This window comes from Nomascus leucogenys, chromosome 12 (assembly GCF_006542625.1).
Source record: "Nomascus leucogenys isolate Asia chromosome 12, Asia_NLE_v1, whole genome shotgun sequence".
NCBI classification, from domain to species: domain Eukaryota; kingdom Metazoa; phylum Chordata; class Mammalia; order Primates; family Hylobatidae; genus Nomascus; species Nomascus leucogenys.
In genome coordinates, this window is record NC_044392.1 from 30,139,607 (window position 1) to 30,167,151 (window position 27,545).

The following is a 27,545-nucleotide window of genomic DNA, read 5'->3' on the forward strand; positions in this document are numbered from 1 at the left end:
ACAGACACACATATACATGCACACACACAGAGTAAGAACTGATTTAGAGGCTAACACTGACATTGGTGCCTGAGATACAAGACTGAAATTAGAAAGTTCTCCCAAAGACACACAGTTGTTTTAAAGCTAGGGGTGAGGGGGGAAATCTGCCGCTTCTATAGGAATGCTCTCCCTGGAGCCTCGTAGGGTGCTGTCCTTGAGTTCTGGCTGTTATTTAAATGTCTCTGTCCCTGCTGCATGTCTTAAAGGACTTGTTTGGATCTCCAGTTCCTAGCATAGTGCCTGGCACAGTGCAGGTTCTCAGTGAGTTTGCAGAGTGAATGGAAATATAAACTAGAAATACATCCTTGTTGAAATCAGCACACCAGTAGTCCTGGTGTAAGTGTGTGTGTGTGTGTGTGTGTGTGTGTGTGTATAAAACCAGGTGGAGATATAGGAACTATTACTGGGGTGTGGGTGCATAAATTGGGATGTTCTTTTTAAAAAGAAACTGCAAACAGACTTCTGGAAGGTTATTTTCTGAGAATCTTGCTGGCAGCGTGAAGGCAACTCCCCTGTGCACAGCCCCACCCAGCCTCACATGGCCACCTCTCTCTTCCCCCATGAAGGGCTGGCTCCCCAGTATATATAAACCTCTCTGGAGCTCGGGCATGAGCCAGCAAGGCCACCCATCCAGACACCTCTCGGCACAGCAGAGCTTTCCAGAGGAAGCCTCACCCAAGGTTCTTCTGTGCACGTTGCTGCAGCTTTGGGCCCGAGATGCCAGCTGTCCAGCTGCTGCTTCTGGCCTGCCTGGTGTGGGATGTGGGGGCCAGGACAGCTCAGCTCCGGAAGGCCAATGACCAGAGTGGCCGATGCCAGTATACCTTCAGTGTGGCCAGTCCCAATGAATCCAGCTGCCCAGAGCAAAGCCAGGCCATGTCAGTCATCCATAACCTACAGAGAGACAGCAGCACCCAACGCTTAGACCTGGAGGCCACCAAAGCTCGGCTCAGCTCCCTGGAGAGCCTCCTCCACCAGTTGACCTTGGACCAGGCTGCCAGGCCCCAGGAGACCCAGGAGGGGCTGCAGAGGGAGCTGGGCACCCTGAGGCAGGAGCGGGACCAGCTGGAAACCCAAACCAGAGAGTTGGAGACTGCCTATAGCAACCTCCTCCGAGACAAGTCAGTTCTGGAGGAAGAGAAGAAGCGACTGAGGCAAGAAAATGAGAATCTGGCCAGGAGGTTGGAAAGCAGCAGCCAGGAGGTAGCAAGGCTGAGAAGGGGCCAGTGTCCCCAGACCCGAGACACTGCTCGGGCTGTGCCACCAGGCTCCAGAGAAGGTAAGAATGCAGAGTGGGGGGACTCTGAGTTCAGCAGGTGATATGGCTCATAGTGACCTGCTACAGGTGCTCCAGGCCTCCTGCCTGTCCTTTCTCCCAGAGACTGCACAGCTAGCACAAGACAGATGAATTAAGGAAAGCACAGCGATCACCTTCAGGTATTACTCGTAATTTAGCTCCTGAGAGCTTCATTTAGGTTAGTGGTTCAGAGTTCTTGTGCCCCTCCATGACAGTTTTCACAGTCCATAGCAAAAGGAGAAATAAAAGGACCGGGTGAGATGTGTCTGCATATGAGCAGTAGAAAGTTGTCAACTGTCCCTTTTGAAAAACTATCCTTTTTTGAACCTTTGCTCAGATTGTTATTCGTACCTTTTGGTGTTAAAATGACCTTTATTTATGAAATTACAATAGATTTGGGGAATGATAATAAGTGGTAAGTTTTTGTTTATTTTTAAATGTTCTTCCTTGGCAAAAATAAAGAGATGGCACCTCTCTGTCAGTTTTCTCAATATGTTGTTCTGAAAGTTTTCTTACTCAGTCCAATCTGAAAACCTCTGCTTTTAAGTCACCAAATTCTTGAGATGGCTTTTTCTGAGAGGCTCTTCTGTTCATCCTGGTCCCTTCTTGCCTGAAGGTGAGTCCGTGTGTGTGTGTGTGTGTGTGTGTTGGGGGAGGTCTTCTCATTAGCTGGGAAGACAGTATTTGTGTCACTTTTTGTGAAAGTGGGCTCCCAAATATTCCCTGTTGAGGAAGTGTTCTAATCATGAGGAAATAAGCAAGCAAATCCAGTTGCTGGACAATTAGTTTGGACTGGCCAAAGATGTCAGTGTCAAGGAAGAAAGAAAAAAGGGGTGGGGAAGGGCTTATTCTATATTAAAGGGACTAAAGAAATGTGTTAACCAAATGTAGTGCATGAGTCTTGATTGGTGTCTTCATCCAAGGGGGAAAAGGCTATGAGGAACACGTTTAGGATAACTGAGGCAATTTGACTGCTCATTATTATGTTACTGTATTAATGTTCAATTTCTTGGTGAGATAATGATACTGTGGTTGTGAAGGATAAAATCTTTGTTCTAAGGAGATACATGCTTAAGTACCCAGCGTGAGGCGTCAGGATGTCTGCAATTAGCTCTCGAATGGTTGAAGAAAGACTGCAAATATGTACATAATGAGAGAAAGACAGGTAAAACAACCGTGGCAAAATATTAATAACTGGTGAATTACAAACTGGTGAATCTAAGTATATGGGGAGCCTATTGTACTATTCTTTCAGTTTTTCTACAGGCCTGAAAAGCTTTAAAATTATGAGGAAATATTTCCTAAAAAAGCCTTCTACATGAAAGGCAAGCCCTTCATAGCTATGGGGTTAGAAAACCTGAGAACCAGAGCCTGGGGATGACCTTGGGCAAGTTATTGAACCCTCTGCATCTTCCTTTCTTGTCCATAACATAACAAAGACAATTCCTGCTGTGAATAATTTTTGTGGGGTTCACATGAAATACCTATAAGACGTAAAGGATTTTTAAAAAGTTTTTAGATTGTTAGAATTAGAAGAGATCCAATTCTGAATTTTACAACCAAGGAAAGTGAAGTCCTAAGGTGCTAAGGGGCCAAGGTTGCCCAGCTGCTCAGTGGTAGAGCTTGAGACTTGAATCTGTGGAGACAATTGAAAGAATCATCATTACCAGAAGTGTGATGAGGCATTACTTATTTCAGACTGTTAAATGAATGAAGTTACATTCTCAATAAAAACTCCTGCATGTGTGTATGTGGGTGTGGGTGGTGTGTGTGTATGTGTGTGTGTGTGTGTATACAAAAATAGAGGCAATGTTTTGCTTTTTTTTTCTTTTGTGGTCATTTAACAAGTCTTTGGGGATTTATTAGATGTGTTTCCTAATTTTATATTTTTTCTTGATCTTTCCAGCTACTCCACTTTTGAAATAAGGGCAACATCCCATTGTATTGAACACCAAACATGGAAGTTCTTTTCTAGTAGTGGATGGTTTCCATGAGCAGGAAATTACATTAGTACAAGAATGTGGAACTGGAAAGGGACCTAACGAGCATCTGGTACCACTGGCTGGTTTTTGCAGATATGGAAACTGAGGCCCAGAGAGGTTATTCAGGTTGTCCATGGCCATCTACCAGTTAGTGGCAAAGCTCAAATTCTGGCCTCTTCCTCTGAGGTTCAGTGACTTTCTTTCTTTTTTTTTGAGACAGAGTTTCACTCTTGTCACCCAGGCTAGAGTGTAATGGCACGATCTCGGCTCACTGAAACCTCTGCCTCCTGGGTTCAAGCAATTCTCCTACCTCAGCCTCCTAAGTAGCTGGGATTATAGGCATGTGCCACCATGCCTGGCTAATTTTGTATTTTTAGTAGAGACAGGGTTTCACCATGTTGGTCAGGCTAGTCTCGAACTCCTGACCTCAGGTGATCTGCCTACCTTGGCCTTCCAAAGCACTGGGATTACAGGTGTGAGCTGTCCCTGCACCTGGCCATGAGGTTCAGTGACTTTCAGGACCTTCAGCTGACCTTTGGTTTATAGACCCTAAAGGTAAAAGACAGAAAGGTACAGGAATGCTTGGAACAAAAGATCTGTTTCAAGGTTCCAGATCTAGGGAAAAGGCATTCTGGAGGCTGGAATGTAAGTCTAGGTGTGCTTTTTTGCAGGAGTGGCAAGAACTAGGTGTGGAGGTTTGGGTAGAGAAGCTTAGTGAGGCTGAGTGGACAAAGGTAAGGCCTGAGAAGGCAGCCTTTCTGTATTCCACCTGCAGCTCAAATTGTTACCACCACTTTCTTGATCATGTGTTAATAGTTGTTATGTAGAAAAAAATTCCTTATAATCATAGAAATCACTTGTTTATACATACATATAATATGACATATTTTACTACATAACTATTACTACAAAGTTATATATAACTTTTTCTTCTCTGGGGTTATATAAATTTTCACATATATACATATATAAATTTTATGTATATATAATAGTTTTTGAAAAGTAGAAAAAAATATAATTGGCCAGGTGTGGTGGCTCACACCTGTAACCTTAGCACTTTGGGAGGCCGAGGTGGGCAGATCACTTGAGTTCAGGAGTTTAAGACCAGCCTGGCCAACGTGGTGTAACCTTGTCTCTACTAAAAATACAAAAATTAGCCGGGTGTGGTGGCGGGCACCTGTAATCCAGTTACTCCAGAGGCTGAGGCAGGAGAATTGCTTGAAACTGGGAGGCAGACGTTGCAGTGAGCCAAGATCATGCTACTGCACTCCAGCCTGGGTGACAGAGCGAGACTCCATCTCAAAAAATATATATATATTACATATAATACATATAAATATATATAATTATATATATTATTTTATTGTATATATAATAGTTATATATAATTATTATATAATTATATATGATTATATATTATATATATATAATAATATATATTATATATTATATATAATATATATAATAATATATATTATATATTATATAATATATATAATAATATATATTATATATTATATAAATATATATAATATATATTATATATTATATAAAAATATATTTATATAATATATAATTATAATATATTATATAATATATATTTTATATATTATATAATATATATTTTATATATATCTATTATAATTATATTTAATTGTATATATAAAAATTATATATAATTATATATATAATTTTATTTTATATATAATAAAATTATATATATAATTTACCAGAAGATAAATTAGAGTTGGTTATTACCATCACAAGAGAAGGCCTGCTTTGTTTGTTATTTAGCCCCTGCTTTGGACTGGTCTCCTGTTGAACAGAGCCTGGAAGAGGGCTTGTGTGCAGTTGGTTTATATGGACCATGATCCTAGAGAAGAGAAGTTGAGACAGGGGAAAGTGAGACAGGGGAGGCAGGAAAGCCACAAAGTGGGGGCCTTCTCAAGCTGATCACCACAGTGGGCAATGGAGGCTCCATCCCATCAAGCCCTTCAGAGGGGCTATGTAGACTGCAACAGAAGAGGGGAGTGTTTACCCATGGATCTGATACCCTCTTGGCCAAGGGCTATCCCATGGAGTATATTGCAATTCCATGATACTCGGATGTGGGCACGAGGTTTGTTCTTGCAGACTGATTTTTTTTTTTTTTAAGATGGAGTCTTTCTCTGTCCCCCAGGCTGGAGTGCGGTGGCACAATCTTGGCTCACTGCAACCTCTGCCTCCTGGGTTCAAGCAATTCTCCTGTCTCAGCCTCCCGAGTAGCTGGGATTACAGGTGCACACTACCACACCCATCTAACTTTTTTTTTTTTTTTTTTTCAGTACAGACAGGATTTCACCATGTTGGCCAGGCTGGTCTTGAACTCCTCACCTCAAGTATCCACCCATCCTGACCTCCCAAAGTGCTGAGATTACAGGCATGAGCCACAGTGCCTGGCCTGTTCCTGTAGACTTTCTATGCAGAAAGTCAGAGAAGCTGGGCCACGGTGGCTGAGGCGAGGTCCCCGCAGGTGATACCTGCAAGAGGCAGGTTGCCTCAGCAATGACTGCAAAAAGGTGGGCAGGATGTGAGTGGAGGGTGGAGGGGAGAAACCTGAGGTGTTCAGCACAAGTGCTGTAGATTCCCTTTCCTCACCTAGAATAGGATGGGGATGATAATCCCTCATGGGAGTCATCATGCAAATTAGCAGTCACACAGGGAAGCACCCAGTGCAGTGTGGAGCAGTGGCCACCCAGTGAATAAAATATAATTAGAAAGGCTTCTTTTACTTGAGTTCCACTATTCCTTTTTTTTTTTTTTGAAACGGAGTCTCGCTCTGTCGCCCAGGCTGGAGTGCAGTGGCGCAATCTGGGCTCACTGCAAGCTCCGCCTCCCGGGTTCACACCATTCTCCTGCCTCAGCCTCTCCGAGTAGCTGGGACTACAGGCGCCTGCCACCATGCCTGGCTGATTTTTTGTATTTTTAGTAGAGACGGGGTTTTACCGTGGTCTCGATCTCCCGACCTCGTGATCTGCCTGCCTCGGCCTCCCAAAGTGCTGGGATTACAAGCGTGAGCCACCGTGCCCGGCCTTTTTTTTTTTTTTTTTTTTTGAAGATGGAGTCTTGCACTATCACCAGGCTGGAGTGCAGTGGCGTGGTCTCGGCTCACTGCAACTTCCACCTCCTGGGTTCAAGCGATTCTCCTGCCTCAGCCTCCCAAGTAGCTGGGATTACAGGCACGTACCACCATGCCCAGCTAATTTTTGCATTTTTAGTGGAGATGGGGTTTCACCATGTTGGCCAGGCTGGTCTTGAACTCCTGACCTCGTGATCCACCCGCCTCAGCCTCCCAAAGTGCTGGGATTATAGGCATGAGCCACCCACACCTGGCCAGAGTTCCACTATTGTTTTAAAGCATCATTCAATAATCAGTATGTCAACATGTGCATAACATTTTAATAACATGCATTGATTCTAGAGACAGTACAAGTTAGAGCAGTACTCAGGACAATAGTCTATTAGCTAGTCTTCACTTTCCTAAGATGTTTCTGACAACCTGTAGATAATTAGGCATAGCTTGTTTTACTTCATTCCCTTCATTTATGTAATATGGACTGAACTTTTCAGTGATAGAAAATATCTATGAAAATTATTACAATGCCTATGTCTATAGGCAAACGAGTTAATAAATTCAGTTTCCAGGTTGAGGTCTCTAAAATGCAAGTCTATAAAGAAGTGAGGGCAGAGAACACAGAACATTTCCAGAATTTTGTAATAGATATGAACCTTTAAACCACAGAAGGACTGAATTTAAACATTTTTAAAAACCTAGAAAAAAAACAGCTGGGCACAGTGGCTCACGCCTGTAATCCCAGCACTTTTGGGGGCTGAGGCAGGTGGATCATGAGGTCAGGAGTTCGAGACCAGCCTGGCCAGTATGGTAAAACCCTGTCTCTACTAAAAATACAAAAATTAGCCAGGTGTGGTGGCAGGAACCTGTAGTCCCAGCTACTCAGGAGGCTGAGGCAGAAGAATCGCTTGAACCCAGGAGGCAAAGGTTGCAATGAGCTGAGATCATGCCACTGTACTCCAGCCTGGGTGACAGAGCAAGACTCTGTCTCAAAAAAAAAAAAAAAAAAACCTAAAAAATAAAAGCCCCAAAAATGCTAACTATCTGACACAGTACAGTCCTTAATATTTTCACAATCTCTTTTTGGTTTTCCTCCACATTCACAATGAAATGTTAGTGATTTTAAAACATTCCAGAGAAATTTTAGTGTTGACACATCTTTATGGAGGGCCATTTCATTTATAGTTACTTATGTAATCATCCAAACAACTCAGCTCAGAATACTGGGGCTCAGAGAGGTGGAGTCATTTACCCAAAGTCACACAGCTGGGACCTGGCAGAGCTGAACTAGGAGCTATGACTTCCGGCTTAGGTCCAGGCCCCTTTATGAGATTGCTTCCCTGCCTTTGGGTCTTGCATCCTCTATTCTGGGCTTCCATCCTCATGCCAGATGGCTCTATTCCTGGAGGCTGACCATTGCCAGATGCTCCTGGCTGACATGACCTAGAAGAAGCCAGCAGGCTCATAATTTAACCATCGCCCCTGCCAACTGGGAACTGGCCTTGCAGTCATCCTGGAAGCCATTCCCTGACATTTTGTTTTATTGCAGTTCGTGTTTATTCCAGCTAATGCACATAAGGAGTGGTTCCTCCAAGGAACAATCTGAAGGGCTCCTTGCTCAGAACCGTAAGGGCCATGGTGGGATCCGGCAGGGAACTTGGCACCAGCCAGGCACTTTTGCTGCCTCTTCTTTGCCAGTGAGGGTGAAAGAATTGATAAGAGGATTGAGTGCACAGCCCAGGAGCTGAGAGTTTACAGGGCAACCCACTGGGACCCGAGCTCAGCCCTAGGAGTTGGTCACCCCACAAAGTGCTGAGCAGCATCTTTGAGACTCTTCTAAAGCCTCCAGGAGCAATCTGGGTCCAGTCGGGAGATAGAAATCACACAGTGGGTTAAGCTGGGGAAGTTTACTTTAAAGAATTACTGTGATGAAAGAGCAACTATAGATAGAAGTGAACTCCATAGGCACCTAGGGCTGAGTGAGGGTGCCGGACAAGCTTGGAAGGGGAAGGTGAGGTTCAGCACATCAGCTAGCAGAGAAGGTGGCTAGTGTGTGCAGGCCTCAGCTGGTCTGCAGCTGCAATAGGCTGCCTCCCAGTGCAGGTGAGGAGGGCAACCTGCAACGTGTGGCATGGGCATGGTGGGAGTCAGGGCAGGCATAGGCAGGAGGCCTCCAGAGCACTGGGGTCCCTGTGCAGGGACTCTGTGTTCCTTGTTGGGAGGGCTGTGGAAAGGTTATGGCCAGGCTGTGGCTGTCAGGTCATAGAATAACTTTGCTCCGGGTCCTTGGCTGGGGCAGGACTCCACCAAATGTCCTCACAGTCATACCGCCTATGGACGCAGGACAGGAAAACTGCAGACCTTCTTCCTCCCACGATGTCCCTCCAGCGCCCTCTACTGAGATAGTTCAACATCGCGCTCACTTCAAAGCTCTGGCTCTTCAGACAGCATACATGGAAGGGTGCATTCAGCTCTGAGAGGCAAAACGTTTATAACTGACACACCTCCTCAGCACAGGATAGAAGAGTTCACAGCTGCCGTAGCCTTGGAAGACATAGGTTCAAGTCCCAGCCACACCACTTAGCTGTGTGACCTTGGGCACGTTACTTAACCTCTCTGAACCTTGGTTTCCTCATTTGCAAAAGGAGATATTAATGTTCACTTTCAGGACCATTATTTGAAAGTAGTGAGTAGCAAGCAGCCAGCACAGTACTGGCCCATAAGAGACACTTAATAAGTAGTAGCGATAGTTCAACTTTATCGGGCGCTGTCTGCAGTCCTAAAGCCTTTCTCTATTTCTCTGCAACTTTGAAGGCACCAGATCACATTTAAAAATTACATAAAAATTGCTTGAAATGGGTAAAGAGCTATAAATGCCGACAAACCATCTTGCTTCACACACACACACACACACACACACAAGCTGTTTTTTAGAGTTGCAAAGCCAGTACATACTTTAGCTATCCACAAGGAAGTCATCTGTGAAAATGCCTGACTTTTTTGGGTTTCACTTTCTTCCTTCCCTCTGTAGCAAAAGGGGCATTTCTTTCTTAATTTTCTCCCCACTGACTGGTAGGTATGTATACCCCTACTTTTCTTAGTATATGTATTTTCTCAGTAAGTTGCTAAATTAAATAACCAGCATAAAATACATCATTTTGTATGTGTAAAGGGGCCAGATGCAGGGGAGGGGTGGCTCGCCTGAATTTAATATTTTTTTAAAAACCTAAAAAAAAAAAAGCCCTAAAAATTTTAACAATCTGTCACAATATAGCCCTTAATATTTTCATAATCTCTTTTTGGTTTTCTTCCACATTCAGAATGAAATGTTAGTGATTTTGAAACATTCCAGAGAAATTTTAGTATTGACACATTTATTAAGGGACTCTCACATGTCAACTGTGGGTGGCATAGCTGAAGTGCAGGGACAGGGGTGGGGCAGTCCTCCAGACTTTTTGTACAGATGGCATGCAGTATTTCTCTTGCCTCACATTGCCTGAAACCAACTCCTTTTTTCTTTTCTTTTTTTTGAGACAGAGTCTCTCTGTCACCCAGGCTGGAGTCCAATGGCATGATCTCAGCTCACTGCAACCTTTGCCTCCCAGGTTCAAACGATCCTCCTGACTTAGCCTCTCTAGTTGCTGGGATTACAGGCATGTACCTCTATTCCCGGCTAAGTTTTGTATTTTTAATAGAGACAGGGTTTCAGCATGTTGGTCAGGCTGGTCTCGAACTCCTGACCTCATGATCCACCTGCCTCAGCCTCCCAAAGTGCTGGAATTACAGGCGTGAGCCACCACGCCCAGCAACTCTTATATTCTGAGAGTTGAGACAATGAAAGAAAAGAAATTTGAATTGTCCTGAGGCAGAGTCTGCAGTGATCCAAGAAAAGGTACAGATGAAAGGAAACCAGCTCAATTCAAGGAACTTGCTTAATGCCCTGATTTTGAAAAATTGTCCTGGCAAAACTTTGCCACATCGAATGAGCCTCTGCACATTGCAGGAGGTTGGGGGGGCCAGGCAGCGGTGGGCTGCTCCTAACAGCCTGGGTATGTGTTTTGGGCCTAAGAGAGAAGGCATGGCAATGGGCAAGGCAGCAGCAGAGAGGGAAGTTACAGATGGTTCTGCCACCCTGTGTACAGGAAGGGGGTCACTCTCTCTTACCTCTCCCTGGCAGCACAGAAGAACAGGGAACCTTGGGCACCCTGTCCCTCTCCCCCATGGGCCGTACCAAGTCCCTGCCAGAGGTGTGTGGTGCCCGCACAGGGGGAGAAGGGAAGCAGCTGGTACTGGCCTCAGGTCGATCTAAGGAAACTCCATTTGACCTAGTGAATCAGTCCCTGGCCTGGATACTCTCCTAGGCCAATGCAACCTTTAGAATGAAGAACAAAGGGGTTTCCTCACCCCTGCACAACCTCAGATAGGGAGGAGGAGAGGCAGGGAATGAAATAAAGTTTCCAGGACTCTCCAGGAGCCATTCAGATTGTCCAAGAAACTGGTTTCCACAGCAGCCTGGAATAAACCCATCTTCCTTCTCGGCTATGAGGACTTTGCCAGATTATGATTTCCTTAAGGGCATGGACCAATTGTGTCTTTTTTTTTTTTTTTTTTAAACATAGACTAGCCTATTAGACAAACTTGTGTCTTAGGTACCTTTTTTCTTGAGCACCTAGCACAGCCTTACTCTCAATAGGTGCTCCAGTGATGTGACTAAAAGGTTGGATAAATAGCTCTGTGGATTTGAGGCTAGGGATCATGAAGGCCTGCCATGTCCCTGTGGGTACTCCCAATTGCCCCTGGAGTTTGGAATGCACATTGAGGATGTCCTCAGTTACTATACATTTTGGCTTATGAGTCTTTTTTTTAATTTTTTTTTTTAAGACAGGGTCTCACTCTGTTACCCAGGCTGTAGTGCGGTGGCATGATCATGGCTCACTGCAGGCTTGGCCTCTTGGACTCAAGAGTCATCCTCCTGCCTCAGCCTCCCGAGTAGCTGAGACCAGAGGCTGCACCACCACATCCACCTACCTTTTTAATTTTTTGTAAAGATAGGGTCTCGCTATGTTGCCCAGCCTGGTCCCAAACTCTTGGCCTCATTTAAGCCTGCCACCTCGGCCTCCCAAAGTGCTGAGTTTACAGGCATGAGCCACTGCGCCTGGCCAGCTTATGGGTTTTAACTACTTACATGGTGCACTCTAGACTGAGGGATATCCCAGGGATGGAGGACCCACCCACCTCCAGGGCATTAACACTTTTAGGGAGGCTAACAACTGCAGCCACACAGAGGCAGGGGTGGAGAGGAGAGAAGGGTAGCTGGGATCAGGGGCAGGCAGCTGCAGCAGCTACTGAGCTGGTTCACTGTGGGCAGCACGGCTGTCTGGCCCAGCCTGCACCTGAGAGCTAGCTGAATGTTTTCTTCACCTCCTTCCAGGGAGAAATTTTTTCCAGTACTATAATTTGTTGAAGCTGAACCCCAGCAACTCAAACAAGGTACTCTGATTCTGGAGATGTGAAAATGTAAAATAATGTGTGGCTTTGATGAAAGGTGATACAACCAGAGGACTAAGACTTCTGTGGTGATCCTCTCTGCCTGAAATCTAAATTTAGGAGAGCTGAGCAAACAAATGATCAAAGGCAGAACATGTCTTCCTGACCCTCTCAGCTGTGTAGGCGCCCTGGCCTCAGGGGATGCACTGACTTTCCTCCCACTGTCCTGAACACCTGAGAATCCTGAGTGAGGAACAAGTTGCTCAAAGGGCAGAGAAGTGACTCAGAGGTTCAGCAAGAGAAAAGCCCAGTGTATTAAGCATGTCTTTTTATTCTGATGCTTTGCTGTCTGGGCCTTGCAAACATGAGAGGAACTGCCCCTCCCAGGGGTAGCCAGTTCCTACACTTAGCAAAGGACTCGCCTGGGAGCACAGCTTTCATATGCAAACCAACCAATCCAGAGCCCACACCCTGTGACCACCTCCATCTGGCTCAAACTCAAGGCCACTGTCCCCCTTACCTAATCACCCAGGGCCTGGTACCAGACAATTAGAGATAACTCCTGTGACCCCAGAGCCTGCTGAAATTATTCAAACTCCCCAATCCTAAACCTGCTTACCCTGCCTCCCCTTTCTTTCCTTCGCATGGAAAGAATAAAGGCGCTTTCCCACATTTTCCCCTGGCGCCCTCTTCTGCAGCAACCCTGGTGCTTCCCCAGGTGGCCTCCTGGGCTTAGTGTGCCCCCTTCCTCTTGGGATCTGTGAGTACAACAACTTGTAAAGATAATTTTTTTTTTAGAGGAGTTTTATGTTCACAGCAAAATTGAGAGAAAAGTACAAAGAGTTCCCAGATACTACCGGCCCCCACACACGCACAGCCTCCCCAATAATCATCATCTCCCGCCACAGCAGTTGTTACAACTGATGAACCTGCATCAGCAGGCACATCACCCAAGGTCCACAGTTTAAATTAGGGTTCATTTTTGGTGTTGCGCCTTCTATGGGTTTGGATAAATGCATAGTGACATGTGTCCACCATTATAGTATCATACACAGTATTCATTGCCCTAAAAATCGTCTGTGCCTCACCTAGTCATCCCTTCCTCACCCAACAACTGCTCATCTTTTTACCATCTCCATAATTTTGCTTTAACTTGCTTTTCAGTGACAATTGCCTCCCGGGATGTTGGCCTTGCCATACCTGAATAATCATCAAACCTGCACTTTATTTGTTTTTATGTGTATGTGATAGGTTTTTTGGGAGGTTGGAGGGGAGGACGGGGTCTCACTCTACGCCAGGGCTGGAGTGCAGTGGTGCAATCACTGTTCACCACAGCCTTGACCTCTCGGGCTCAAGGGATCCTCCCGCCTCAGCCTCCCAAGTAGCTGGGACTGCAGGTACACATCACCACACAGGGCTAACTTTTTGTATTTTTTGTAGAGATGGGGTTTTGCCATGTTGCCTAGGTTTGTCTTGAACTCCTAGGCTCCAGCAATCTGTCTACCTTGGCTTCCCAAAGTGCTGGGATTACAGGTGTGAGCCACCGTGCCTGGCCAAACTGCATTATAAAACAGCCAAGCCTATTCCTTGTGACTATTGCCTCATCCTTGTATTCAAGAACTGCTGTAAGATCATAATCCTAAGCAAGAGTAGAGACACGTAGCATACTGTGATCACTTACTGTCTAACCAGTGCTGCCCACCCGCTTCCCTTCTGTATGGCTTACCGCCCCCACCCCAAACTCCTATAGGAACTCTGCACACACTCCCTCTCCATTATGCAAAACTGGTCTCAGAAAGGAATCAGGCAGAATATTTCTACTGAAAGTATAAAGCTTAATATGTTACTTCTTACAAGAATATTTGCATATAACAAGGGAAAAAACCTTAAGTCATGCAGTAAATTTTTATCTTTTTTTTTTTTTTTTTTTTTTTTTTTTAAGAGGAGTCTCCCTATGTTGCCCAAGCTGGTGTTGAACACCTGGGCTCAAGTGCTCCTCCTGTCTTGGCCTCCGAAAATGCTGGGATTACAGACATGAGCCACGATTAAATTCTTTTTTTTTTTTCTTGAGACAGAGTCTTGCTATGTTGCCCAGACTGGAGTATAGTTGCACAATCCCAACTCCCTGCAACCTCTGCCTCCTGGGATCAAGTGATCCTCAGCCTCCTGAGTATCTGGAACTATAGGCATGTGCCACCACACCCAGCTAATTCTTGTATTTTTAGTAGAGATGGAATTTCGCCACGTTGGCCAGGCTGGCCTTGAACTCCTGGCCTCAAGTGATCTGCCTGCCTCGGCCTCCCAAAGCGCTGGGATTTCAGGCATGAGCCACTGTGCCCAGTCTCTTTTTTTTTTTTTTTTTTTTTTTTTGTGAGACCGGGCCTTGCTCTGTTACCCAAGCTGGAGTGCAGTGGCAGGATCATAGCTCACTGCAGCCTTGAACTTCTGGGCTCAAGCAATCCTCCCACATCAGCCTCCCAAGTACGCAGGACTGCAGATGCTTACCACCATGCCCAGCTAATTTTTCGTGAATTTTTAATTGTTGAAATTCAGACATCTAAGAAGATGCTGAGGACTGTCTCCATATTCCTGAAATTACAACTCTCCTATTCACAAATCAGCCCTTCTAGTGGAATTAAAATATTTGATTTTGAATACCCTACTCTAAGGTAGGCACATTGCCCTGCAATTTATTATTTATGAGGTTTTTAATTATGGAATTGTTCAAATATTCACAAAAGTAGAGAGACTACAATGAACTCCAACATAGCAATCACTCAGGCCCAACTGTTATCAGCACAGTCCAATCATGTTTTATCTTCCCTTCTCTGACCCCCACCCCATCCCCAGTCCTTATCTAAAACCAAATCTCAAACACCTTATCTTTAGGAGCCTATTTATTTAGTTAGTTAGTTTCGAAACAGAGTTTCTTTCTTGTTGCCCAAGCTGGAGTGCAATAGTGCAGTCTCAGCTCACTGCAATCTCACCCTCCTGGGTTCAAGCAATTCTCCTGCCTCAGTCTCCCAAGAAGCTGGGATTATAGGCACCTGCCACCACACCCAGCTAATTTTTTTGTATTTTTAGCAAAGACAGGGTTTCACCATGTTGGCCAGGCTGGTCTCGAACTCCTGACCTCAGGTGATCCACCTGCCTTGGCCTCTCAAAGTGCTGGGATTATAGGCATGAGCTACCACGCCTGGCAGCAGGCTATTTAAATGTCATCCTCAACATAGTCAATCCTTGGGCCATTTTTTGTTACAGTAAAATTTTGTCTCTTTCTTTTAATGCAGTTTCTACATGGAATTTGGACACTTTGGCCTTCCAGGAACTGAAGTCCGAGCTAACTGAAGTTCCTGCTTCCCGAATTTTGAAGGAGAGCCCATCTGGCTATCTCAGGAGTGGAGAGGGAGACAACGGTATGAAGTTAGGTTTCTTCCCTTTTGTGCCCACATGGTCTTTATTCATGTCTAGTGCTGTGTTCAGAGAATCAGTATAGGGTAATTGCCCACCCAAGGGGGAAACTAACTTCCCTGGGAGCAGAGGGAGGGGAGGAGAGGAGGAACAGAACTCTCTCTCTCTCTGTTCCCTTGTCAGAGCGGGTCTGTAGGAATCAGCCTTTCCCTAACAAAGCCCTCTATCCTATCACCCACACTTGGGAGGCTGGGCTGGGCTGCACCGGGCAAGATGAGAGATGTGTTGATTTCATCCATTTGATTGTCATGTAGAATTAGGTATACTTGAGAAGTTACATTTTTCAGTAGTGCCTTCATATCTTTATTTTAGGGACAGGTGTACACCAAGCACCATCTCAGCCACAATCCGTTACTAACGGTATGTTTTCTGAACTTTGGCCACTTAGGAAAAGTACAGTTTGGCTCTCTCCAAGGTGTTCCCTGAAAGTCCAACTTTATGACTGATACTGTGATTTCCAGAAACTTTGACTATCCATGTTACTGACAATGATTACTAGCACTGAAGGGCATGCATGCAAGTAGGGGTTATGAAATATTTAAAACACGGTTCTCTAAGATATGAGCAGCAAAGTGTTTCTACCTTCTATGAGGGAACCAAAGGTGCCATTAAAAGTAGAGAAATCTGGACCAGGCTTGGTGGCTCAAGCCTGTAATCCCAGCACTTTGGGAGGCTGAGGCGGGCGGATCACTTGAGGTCAGGAGTTCAAGACCCGCCTGGCCGACATGATGAAACACTGTCTCTACTAAAAATACAAAAATTAGCCAGGCGTGGTGGCAGTCACCTGTAATCCCAGCTACTTGGGAGGCTGAGGCAGGAAAATTGCTTGAACCCAGGAGGCAGAGGTTTCAGTGAGCTGAGATCACGCCACTGCCCTCCAGCCTGGGCAACAGAGTTAGACTCTGTTTCAAAAAAAAAAAAATACAGACATCCGTTGTGACTCTGATAACTCTAAATTTTCAACCATCTCTTCACTACATTTAAAAAATTATTTTCTTAATCAAATTAGCCAGGTGTGGTAGCAGGCACCTGTAGTCCCAGCAACTCAGGAGGCTGAGACGGGAGGGGTGCTTGAGCCTGGGAGGTCGAGGCTGCAGTGCACTGTGATTGCACCACTACACTCCAGCCTAGGTAACAGTGTAAGACCCTGTCTCAAAAAATAATTATTTTCATGTTTATTATATTAAAATGATGTATGAAATATGTGACTCATCAGATAGGGCTTGAAAAACTTTGTTGTATGGAGATTATTCTTATGAGTTGATTTTTCTCTCTCCTATCTTATAGTAATGAAATAAACCAGGCATGGAAGTCACAATAAGTAATACAATGAACACCCATGAGTCCCTGCCCAGCTTAAGTAGAATATTACAAATGCAGTTGAAGCCCTCTGTGCAACTTTCGTCCTTACAACTGATACTGAGTGAATTGTACTTTAAATATTTTATAGCTGCCACTCCTATGCATGCCCCTCAGTGATAGCAATAATTGTCAATAACATGAAACACAGATTGATCACATAGCATTTACCATATATTTACTCTATACCAAGCACTTAACATATATAATTACATTTAAAATTTACAACAGCCGGCCGGGCGCGGTGGCTCACGCTTGTAATCCCAGCACTTTGGGAGGCCGAGGAGGGCGGATCGCGAGGTCAGGAGATGGAGACCACGGTGAAACCTCGTCTCTACTAAAAATACAAAAAATTAGCCGGGCATGGTGGCGGGCGCCTGTAGTCCCAGCTACTCGGAGAGGCTGAGGCAGGAGAATGGCGTGAACCCGGGAGGCGGAGCTTGCAGTGAGCCGAGATCGCGCCACTGCACTCCAGCCTGGGCGACAGAGCGAGACTCCATCTCAAAAAAAAAAAAAAAAAAAAAATTTACAACAGCCCTACTACCCAAAACACTATTAGTATCCCCTTTTACAAATGCGATAACTGAGGCATAGAGAGCTAAGTAACTTACTGAAAATCACACAGCCAGTGGGTGGCAGAGCCTACCTTTATTTTTATTTTTATTTTTTTTGAGGTGGAGTCTCGCTCTGTCACCCAGGTTGGAGTGCAGTGACGCGATCCCGGCTCACTGCAAGCTCCGCCTCCCAGGTTCACGCGATTCTCCTGCCTCAGCCTCCCCAGTAGCTGGGACTACAGGCGCCTGCCACCACGCCCGGCTAATTTTTTTTTTTTTATTTTTAGTAGAGATGGGGTTTCACCATGTTAGCTAGGATGGTCTCGATCTCCTGACCTCGTGATCCGCCCGCCTCGGCCTCCCAAAGTGCTGGGATTACAGGCTTGAGCCACCGTGCCCAGCCCCAGAGCCTACCTTTAAACCCAGATGATTTGTCTCCAGGGCTGTCACATCTACTGGCTCTGCCAAGCTTCCACATGATCATTGTCTGTGTTTGGAAAGATTATGGATTAAGTGGTGCTTCATTTTCTTTTCTGAATTTACCAGGATGTGGAGAACTAGTTTGGGTAGGAGAGCCTCTCACGCTGAGAACAGCAGAAACAATTACTGGCAAGTATGGTGTGTGGATGAGAGACCCCAAGCCCACCTACCCCTACACCCAGGAGACCACGTGGAGAATCGACACAGTTGGCACAGACGTCCGCCAGGTGTTTGAGTATGACCTCATCAGCCAGTTTATGCAGGGCTACCCTTCTAAGGTTCACATACTGCCTAGGCCACTGGAAAGCACGGGTGCTGTGGTGTACTCGGGGAGCCTCTATTTCCAGGGCGCTGAGTCTAGAACTGTCGTAAGATATGAGCTGAATACCGAGACAGTGAAGGCTGAGAAGGAAATCCCTGGAGCTGGCTACCATGGACAGTTCCCATATTCTTGGGGTGGCTACACAGACATTGACTTGGCTGTGGATGAAGCAGGCCTCTGGGTCATTTACAGCACCGATGAGGCCAAAGGTGCCATTGTCCTCTCCAAACTGAACCCAGAGAATCTGGAACTTGAACAAACCTGGGAGACAAACATCCGTAAGCAGTCAGTCGCCAATGCCTTCATCATCTGTGGCACCTTGTACACCGTCAGCAGTTACTCCTCAGCAGATGCTACCATCAACTTTGCTTATGACACAGGCACAGGTATCAGCAAGACCCTGACCATCCCATTCAAGAACCACTACAAGTACAGCAGCATGATTGACTACAACCCCCTGGAGAAGAAGCTCTTTGCCTGGGACAACTTGAACATGGTCACTTATGACATCAAGCTCTCCAAGATGTGAAAAGCCTCCAGGCTGTACAGGCAATAGCAGAAGGAGATGCTCAGGGCTCTTGGGGGGAGCAGGCTGAAGGGAGAGCCAGCCAGCCAGGGCCCAGACAGCTTTGACTGCTTTCCAAGTTTTCGTTAATCCAGAAGGATGAACATGGTCACCATCTGACTATGCAGGAATTGTAGTCTGAGGGTGTAGACAATTTCATACAATAAATATCCTTTATCTCCTGTCAGCATTATGAGATGTTTAATGACATAGTTCAAGTTTTCTTGTGATTTGGGGCAAAAGCTATAAGGCATAATAGTTTCTTCCTGAAAACCATTGCTCTTGCATGTTACATGGTTACCACAAGCCACAATAAAAAGCATAACTTCTAAAGGAAGCAGAATAGCTCCTCTGGCCAGCATCGAATATAAGTAAGATGCATTTACTACAATTGGCTTCTAATGCTTCAGATAGAATACAGTTGGGTCTCACATAACCCTTTGCATTGTGAAATAAAATTTTCTTACCCAACGTTCTCTTCTTTGAACTTTGTGGGAATCTTTGCTTAAGAGAAGGGTATAGATTCCAACCATCAGGTAATTCCTTCAGGTTGGGAGATGTGATTGCAGGATGTTAAAGGTGGTGTGTGTGTGTAACTGAGAGGCTTATGCCTGGTTTTGAGGTGTTGCCCAGGATGACACCAAGCAAATAGCAGCATCCACACCTTCCCATCTCCATTTGCTAGTGCTCTTGGCACTACGAGAGCAATCTTTCCATCTCTCCCCTGAACCCACCCTCTATTCACCCTAACTCCACTTCAGTTTGTTTTTGATTTTTTTTTTTTTTTTGAGATGGAGTCTCACTCTGTCGCCCAGGCTGGAGTGCAGTGGCGTGATCTCGGCTCACTGCAAGTTCCGCCTCCCAGGTTCACACCATTCTCCTGCCTCAGCCTCCCAAGTAGCTGGGACTACAGGTGCCCGCCACCACCCCTAGCTAATTTTTTTTTTTTTTTAATTTTTCAGTAGAGATGGGGTTTCACCATGTTAGCCAGGATGGTCTCCATCTCCTGACCTCGTGATCCACCCGCCTCAGCCTCCCAAAGTGCTGGGATTACAGGCATGAACCACTGCGCCCGGCCCCTCCACTTCAGTTTTTATCTGTCATCAGGGGTATGAATTTTATAAGCCACAACCTCAGGTGGAGAAACCTTATAGCATTGTTTTGTTCTTCCAGCTCTTAAAACTGCAGTAAAATATAACAAAATTTACCATCCCAGGATTTATAAGGGCACAGTTTAGTAGTGTTAAACACATTCATATTATTGGTCAACCATCACGACCATCCATCTCCAGGGGAAAAGAAAAGTCAGGCCTGGTGCGGTGACTTTACGGTTATTAATACATCCATTAATAACTCCATTATCCTCCCAGCCCTTATAGCAATATTATTTTCTAAATTTTTTTGTAGAGACAGGATTGTACTATGTTGCCCAGCTTGTCTCAAACTCCTGGCCTCAAGTAGTCCTCCCACCTCAGCCTCCCAAAGTGCTGGGATTACAGGCATGAGCTACCACACCTGGCTGCATTATTTTTTAATAACAAACTTAATTTCCCTCTTCAGTTGCCATCGTACCTAATGGTAGAACACTTCATTTGCCAGTTCAGCTTGGATTCCATCACATCAGTGTGTTGTCAGCCAATTCAGGCTTTTCCTCTCCCCACATCTTTGAGGTGGCATCTATGCTTGAGACAAGTGAGGTTGAGGGCGCACTGGCACTCAGGGGGAAGAACCCAGGCAGAGGGTCTCACACATGATTTTAGCCATCAGGCAGATTCCAGCTTTGCTGCTGGCATCCACATCTCTGTACCCAGTTCCAAATTTGGTGTCCTCTGAGTTCCAATGGCCAGACCCATGAGGCAGCCTTTTTTTTTTTTTTTTTTTTTTTTGAGGAGTCTCACTCTGTCGCCCAGGCTGGAGTGCAGTGGCATGATCTCTGCACTCCAGCCTCTGCCTCCCGGATTCAAGCGATTCTCCTGCCTCAGCCGCTTGAGTAGCTGGGATTACAGGCACCTACCACCACACCCGGCTAATTTTTGTATTTTTAGTAGAGACAGGGGTTTCACCATGTTGGTCAGGCTGGTCTCAAACTCCTGACCTCATGATCCACCTTCCTCAGCCTCCCAAAGTGCTGGGATTACAGGTGTGAGCCACCATGCCTGGCCAAGGCAGCTTTCTTCCAGCCTGTTGTGTGTACCACCAAGGATATGGGGACACAGTGGGAAGGGAGCTGTCCTGCAGGGTAGGAACACAGGTTCCCTTTTACTCTCCTGCTGTGCCCCTGCTGGGTCAGGGCCACTCTTCCTAAAGGTCTGCCACCCCACAGGCTTCACCTGGAAATGAGCACAAGTCTCCTCTACTTTCTCTTGCCCCAACCTATCTAGTACATGAAGTCCTATCAGGAAACCTCCAGAATCTAAGTTTTCTCTCTTTTTTTTTTTTTTTTTTTTTTTTTTTTTCTGAGAGTCTCGCTCTGTCACCCAGGCTGGAGTGCAGTGGCTCGGCTCACTGCAACCTCTGCCTCCTGGGTTCAAACGATTCTCCTGCCTCAGCCTCCTGAGTAGCTGGGATTACAGGCACCCACCACCAGGCCTGGCTAATTTTTAAGCTCTCTTTCTCCCTCTGAAGTTCCCTTATTCTTCTAGACTTTATTCAGACTGTAGAGATGGAATACTCTTCACCTATCTTCTCAGGTTGTTGTTCATGGGACCAGAGCTCAGCCTTTTGATTTCCAAGAGAATCAGCTGTTAAAAGTCAAAGCCTTGGCTTTAAGACAATTCTTCCTATCCTGAGTTCTAAAGACTATAGGTTTGGAAAGCAAAGCCAAAAATCTGACTCTTTTTTTTGAGACAGAGTCTCACTCTGTCACCCAGGCTGGAGTGCAGTGGTGCTATCTCAGCTCACTGCAACCTCCGCCTCCTGGGTTCAATTGATTCTCCTGCCTCAGCCTCTCATGTAGCTGGGATTACAGGAATGTGCCACCATGCCTAATTTTCATATTTTTGGTAGAGACAGGGGTTTCACCATGTTGGCCAGGCTGGTCTCAAACTCCTGACCTCAAGTAATCTGCTGGCCTCAGCAGCCCAAAGTGCTGGGATTACAGGCGTGAGCCACCGCACCAAGCCTGACTTTTCTTTTCCCCTGGGAGTTTATTCTCTTTAAGATTACACATGCTATGAGTGAGGAGGGAGAGGATGAGATCTCAAAATGCCTCTCCACTGGTGTATTAGTATACTTGAACTCCCATAACAAATACCACCAACAGGGTGGCTTTGTGAACCCCAAATAGCTGAGACAAGTCTCAGTTAATATAGAAAGTTTATTTTGCCAAGGTTGAGGGCACCGTGACAGAGCCTCAGGAGGTCCTAATGACATGTGCCCAAGGTGGTTGGGGCACAGCTTGGTTTTATACATTTTAGGGAGACATGAGACACCAATCAATACATGTAAGATGTACGTTGGTTCTGTCCAAAAGGTGGGACAACTCAAGTAGGGAGGGGGCTTCCAGGTCACGGGTAGGTGAGAGACAAACAGTTGCATTCTTCTGAGTTTCTGATTAGCCTCTCCAAAAGAGACAATCAGATATGCATTTATCTCGGTGAGCAGAGGGGTGACTTTGAATAGAATGGGAAGCAGGTTTACCCTAAGTAGTTTTCAGCTTGACTTTTCACTTTAGCTTAGTGATTTTGGGACCCCAAGATTTATTTTCCTTTCATAGCTTAAACAACAGAAATTAATTTTCTTACAATTCTGGAGGCTGGAAGTCCAAGATCAAGGTGTCAGCAGGGTTGGTTTCTTCTGAGGCCTCTCTCCTTGGCTTATAGATGGCTGGCTGTTCTCTACTTCTTCACATTATCTTCCCTCCGTATGTGTCTGTGTCCCAATCTCCTCTTTTTCACCCTAATGACCTAAGCTTAGCTTAATCACCTCTATGAAGGCCCTATCTCCAAAGACAGTTACATTCTAAAGTATTAGGATTAGGGCTAGGTGTGATGGCTCATACCTGTAGCCCCAGCACTTTGGGGAGCCAAGGCAGGAGGATCACTTGAGGTCAGGGGTTCAAGACCAGCCTGGCAACATAGTGAAACCCCATCTCTACTAAAAATATAAAAATTAGCCAGGTGTGGTAGTGCACACCTGTAATCCCAGCCACTTGAGAGGCTGAGGCAGGAGAATCGCTTGAACCTGGGAGGCGAAGGCTGCAGTGAGCCGAGATCATGCCACCACACTCCAGCCTGGGGAACAGAGCAAGACTCTGTCTAAAAAAAAACTAAAAGTTAAAAATAAAGTGTCAGGATTAGGACTTTCGGATAAGAATTTGGGGTGGGGACAACATTCAGCCCATAACATCTGGGTGTCAACCACTCTCCCCCACTGACAGCTGACTCTTAAAAACTGAAAAGCCCAGAAATCAGAATGCATGAGCTCATTCATCCTACTAAGCACCTATACCTGCCAGCTGTTTGAATGAAAAGTGGAAGGTGGAAAGACACTGAGATGCTGAGATGAGCCAATCCTGCTTGTGCAGCCCTGCCCATGGCTCCTGTTCTTTCTCTCCATAACCTACTGCATCAGGCTTTGGGATGGAAGAAGAGAGTGGAGGAAGAAGAAACAAAGGGAAGAAAAACTTTTCCTTCATGAAGCTTCCAGAATGTTAGACTCCTCCTCCATCTTTGACTGTTCCTTCTTTCTTTCTTTTGCTGGTTCCTCTCTTTAACCCCGACCTCCTTTTATTTTTTATTTCTTTTTGAGATGAAGTCTCACTCTTGTTGCCCAGGCTGGAGTGCAATGTCATGATCTCAGCTCACTGCAACCTCTGCCTCCCAGTTTCAACTGATTCTCCTGCCTCAGCCTCCCTAGTAGCTGGGATTACAGGCACCTGCCACCATGCCCAGCTAATTTTTGTGTTTTTAGTAGAGACGGGGTTTCACCATGTTGGTCAGGCTAGTCTTGAACTCCTGACCTCAGGCAATCCACCCACCTCAGCCTCCCAAAGTGCTGAGATTACAGGCTAGCTTCCTCTTAAGACTGAGGCACCCCAGGGCTCAGTTTAGGGTCTCTTCTTATCTACTTATTTCTTTGGGCATCTCATCTAATATCAGGGCTTTAAATTCCAACTCACATATGCTAATGAACCTCATGTTTATATCTCCAGCCTAGTCATTACTCCTGAACTCCAGATTCTTATATCACCTGCCCCCTTGGCATCTCCATTTAGATGTCTATTCGGCATGTCAAACTAGCATATGTTGAACATCTGACCTTCTCCTCTTTCTTCCTCAGACACACCATATCTGCTCTTTTTATTTTATTTTTTGAGACAAGGTCTCACTCTATCACCCAGGCTGGAGGGCAGTGGCAAATTATAGCTCACTGTAGGCTCAAACTCCTGGGCTCAAGCAAGAAGCAGCTTGAGCCTCCCAAGTAGGTGGGATTACAGGTTTGAGCTATGTGCTTGGCTTTTTTTTTTTGTAGAGACAGGGTCTCTCTATGTTGACAAGGCTGGTCTCAAACTCCTAGCCTCAAACAATCCTCCTGCCTCAGCCTCCAGAAGCATGAACCATTGCACCCAGGTAAATCTGCTCTTCTTGTGGCTGAGGAAACTCCATCCCGCTAGTTGCTCGGGCCAAAAATCTTGGAGTTATCCTTTACCCGCTTGTCTCTCTCATACCCCATATCCAATCCATCAGCAGCTTCTGTAGGTTTCATCTTCAAACACGTAGATCCAGAATCTTCCCATATTTCTCATCACCCCAACTGTAATTGGTCTAAATGACCATCTTGTTGTTCCTGTATTACTACAATAGCAGACGACCTGCTTCTGTTCCCTCTACCCATGCAGCCTACTCTCAACACTGTAGCCAGAATAATCCCATTAAAACACAAGCCAGATCATGCCTCTTTTTCTGAAAACCTCTATGGCTTCCCATCTCATTCAAAGTCAAAGTCAGAGTTCTTACAAAACCCCACATCATCTGCCTCCTTCCTCCACCACTGTGCCTTCATCCTATAAATGTCCCTAATCCACTCTACTCAAGCTTCCTTGCTCTCCTTGAATGCACCAGGCACACTTCTACCTTTGAACCTTTGCACTAGTTCTTCCCTCTGTCCCAAATGTCCACACACCTAACTTCATCACTGGCTTCAAGTCTGCTCAAATGCCACCTTCCTAAAGAGGTCCTACAGACCTGGAGTCAAAGGAGATCATTTTGGAGCTTTAAAATTTGACTGCCCAGCTGGATTTCAGACTTTCATGGGCCCTGTAACCCCTTTGTTTTGGCCAGTTTCTCTTATTTGGAATCGTTGTATTTACAAAATACCTGTACCCTCCTGTATCCAGGAAGTAACTAGCTTGCTTTTGATTTTACAGACTCATAGGTGGAAGGGACTTGCCTTGTCTCAGATGAGACTTTGGACTATGGACTTTTAGGTTAATGCTGAAATGAGTTAAGACTTTGGGGGACTGCTAGGAAGGCATTATTAATTTTGAAATGTGAGGACATGAGATTTTGAGGGGCCAGGGACGGAACGATATGTTTTGGCTGTGTCCTCACCCAAATCTCAACTTGAATTATATTCCCATAATTCCCACATATTGTGGGAGGAACCTGGTGAGAAATAATTTGAATCATGGGGACGGCTTCCCCCATACTGTTCTCGTGGTAGTGAATAAGTCTCACGAGATCTGATGGTTTAATGAGGGGTTTCTGCTTTTGCATCTTCCTCATTTTCTCTTGCTCACCATGTAAGAGGTGCCTTTTACCCTCCGCCATGATTCTGAGGACTCCCCTCAGAATCATGTAGAACTGTAAGTCCAATTAAACCTCTTATTCTTCCCAGTCTCAGGTATGCCTTTATCAGTGGCATTAAAATGGGCTCATACACCTATCCAGACCACACTGTTTAACCCTACAACCAACCTGCACTTCTAATCTCCCTTAACCTGTTTCACTGCTTTAACACATCTTTTCCATTATACTTATTACCTCCTGATGTATAATTCACTGTTTTTTCATTGTGTATTTGTTTTGTTTTTGACAGAGGGTCTCACTCTGTCACCCAGGCTGAAGTGCAGTGGCATAATCTCAGCTTATGGCAATATCCACCTCCCAGACTCAAGTGATCCTTGCACCTCAGCCTCCCAAGTAGCTACTCCCAGGAGCCCACCACCATGCCCAGCTAAATTTTTTTTTGTATGTTTTTGTAGATATGAGGTTGCTACACTGTCCAGGCTGGTCTCAAACTCCTGAGCTGAAGTGATCTGCCCACCTTGGCCTCCCAAAGTGCCGGGACTAGAGGTGTGAGCCACTGCACCTGGCCTTACATTGTGTATGTTTTTTGTTAGTCTTTCCCCATTGGAATGTAAACTCCATGGGGTACGGATTGATTGTTTTGTACAGTGACATATCCCTAGAACAGTGCCGTGCTTACATAGTAGGTACTCAATATTTGCTGAACAAATGAACAGAGAGAACATCCTAGAATGTGTTCAGAAACCAAATGGAAATAAAACACAAGAATTAGTCTTTCCCAGCCTGATCTCTCTTTGATTCTATTTCTAACTGGTGGTGTGTCCTTGGACATGTTTAACCTCTGCCCCATCACTGTTTAATAGAATTTTTTTTTTTTTTTGAGACAGAGTCTCACTCTGTTGCCTAGGCTGAAGCTCAAGGTGCAATCTCAGTTCACCACAACCTCCGCCTCCCAAGTTCAAGCGATTCTCCTGCCTCAGCCTCCCAAGTAGCTAGGATTACAGGTGTACACAACCACATCCAGCTAATTTTTATATTTTTAGTAGAGACAGGGTTTCTCCATGTTGGCCAGGCTGGTCTTGAACTCCTGACCTCAGGTGATCCACCCACCTCTGCCTCCCAGAGTGCTGGGATTACAGGGGTGAGCCACCACGCCTGGCCTTATAGAATTCTCTTTAATGGCAGTCGCATTCTACAGCTGCAGCATCCCATAGGGTAGCCACTGGTTGCACAAAGCTACTAGGCACTTGAAATATGATGAGCATGACTGAAGAACTGAATTTATTTTATTTTAATGAATTTAAATTGAAATAGTCACAAGTGGCCAGTGGTTGTCCTATTGGACAGTGCAGGCCTGTTTCCTCACCAGACTGAGGTGAGGAAACATACATATTTTTTGTATGTATATGTATGCCAGAATTATCACATTTTTGAGGCCTTCAAACAATTCGGAAGAGCTCTGGAAGTCCTTAGAGGTGCACTGGGGCCTGTCAAGGAGCTTGGAGAGGACTCAAGCAATGGACTTCCCCACAGCAGGACCGCTCTACACTTGGCTGCTTTTCAGGGTAGAGTTTTCTGTTACAGAGTTTGAAAATCACTTCAAACCTCCCAGAAACAAACTTTAAAAACACTGTCAATAAACGTGAAACTCAACCACTCTAGCCCCAGCACACGGCATGGGAATGCAGCTCCAAAATATAGGGCCACACAACTGTAGTGTCTCAGGTTGCGTTTTGAAAATCCAGCTACCTCAGGGTTCCCAGGACCTGAGATCTTTAAATTGTAGACTTTAAAAGGCCTAGACTTTTCACTGTTCAGATTTAGTAATAAACAACAAGGCCTGATAATTGTTTATTAATTTAAATACAACTGACTACAGCAACAGTTCTATAGCATAACATAAAGATCAAAATATATGCATATCATATCAGAGACTTGGATTAAAAAACCAAAAATGACTAAGTATATTAGCAAGGGTAAACCATGCTCTATGATGGTTCTAGGTGAAGAAAAATAGGAAAGAACAAAGATCTTCAAGAGTCTTCTAAGACAAACCTCAAGAATGCCACTGAAACTGTTTTCTGGAGTTCTGTGTAAGAATTCACTTCAAAATAAGTTTTACATC

The 27,545-nt window shown here is 45.2% G+C and overlaps 1 protein-coding gene across 1 annotated transcript; it reads left to right on the forward strand.

Annotated features, from left to right (window-relative positions):
• Nucleotides 1-658: 658 nt before the first annotated feature.
• Nucleotides 659-19,142, forward strand: MYOC (myocilin). The gene is made up of 3 exons (XM_003258874.4): nucleotides 659-1,321; nucleotides 15,211-15,336; nucleotides 17,851-19,142. Exons 1-3 carry the CDS (start codon nucleotides 760-762, stop codon nucleotides 18,633-18,635), a joined length of 1,473 nt encoding a protein of 490 aa, XP_003258922.3. The 5' UTR covers nucleotides 659-759; the 3' UTR covers nucleotides 18,636-19,142.
• Nucleotides 19,143-27,545: the final 8,403 nt, after the last annotated feature.

Bases quoted from the DNA above. Each gene is read 5' to 3' on its own strand.
- MYOC (XM_003258874.4), top strand. From the start codon at position 760: ATGCCAGCTGTCCAGCTGCTGCTTCTGGCCTGCCTGGTGTGGGATGTG. The intron at 1,322-15,210 runs GTAAGAATGCAG...CTTTTAATGCAG, and splicing joins GCCACCAGGCTCCAGAGAAG to TTTCTACATGGAATTTGGAC. The intron at 15,337-17,850 runs GTATGAAGTTAG...TGAATTTACCAG, and splicing joins GAGTGGAGAGGGAGACAACG to GATGTGGAGAACTAGTTTGG.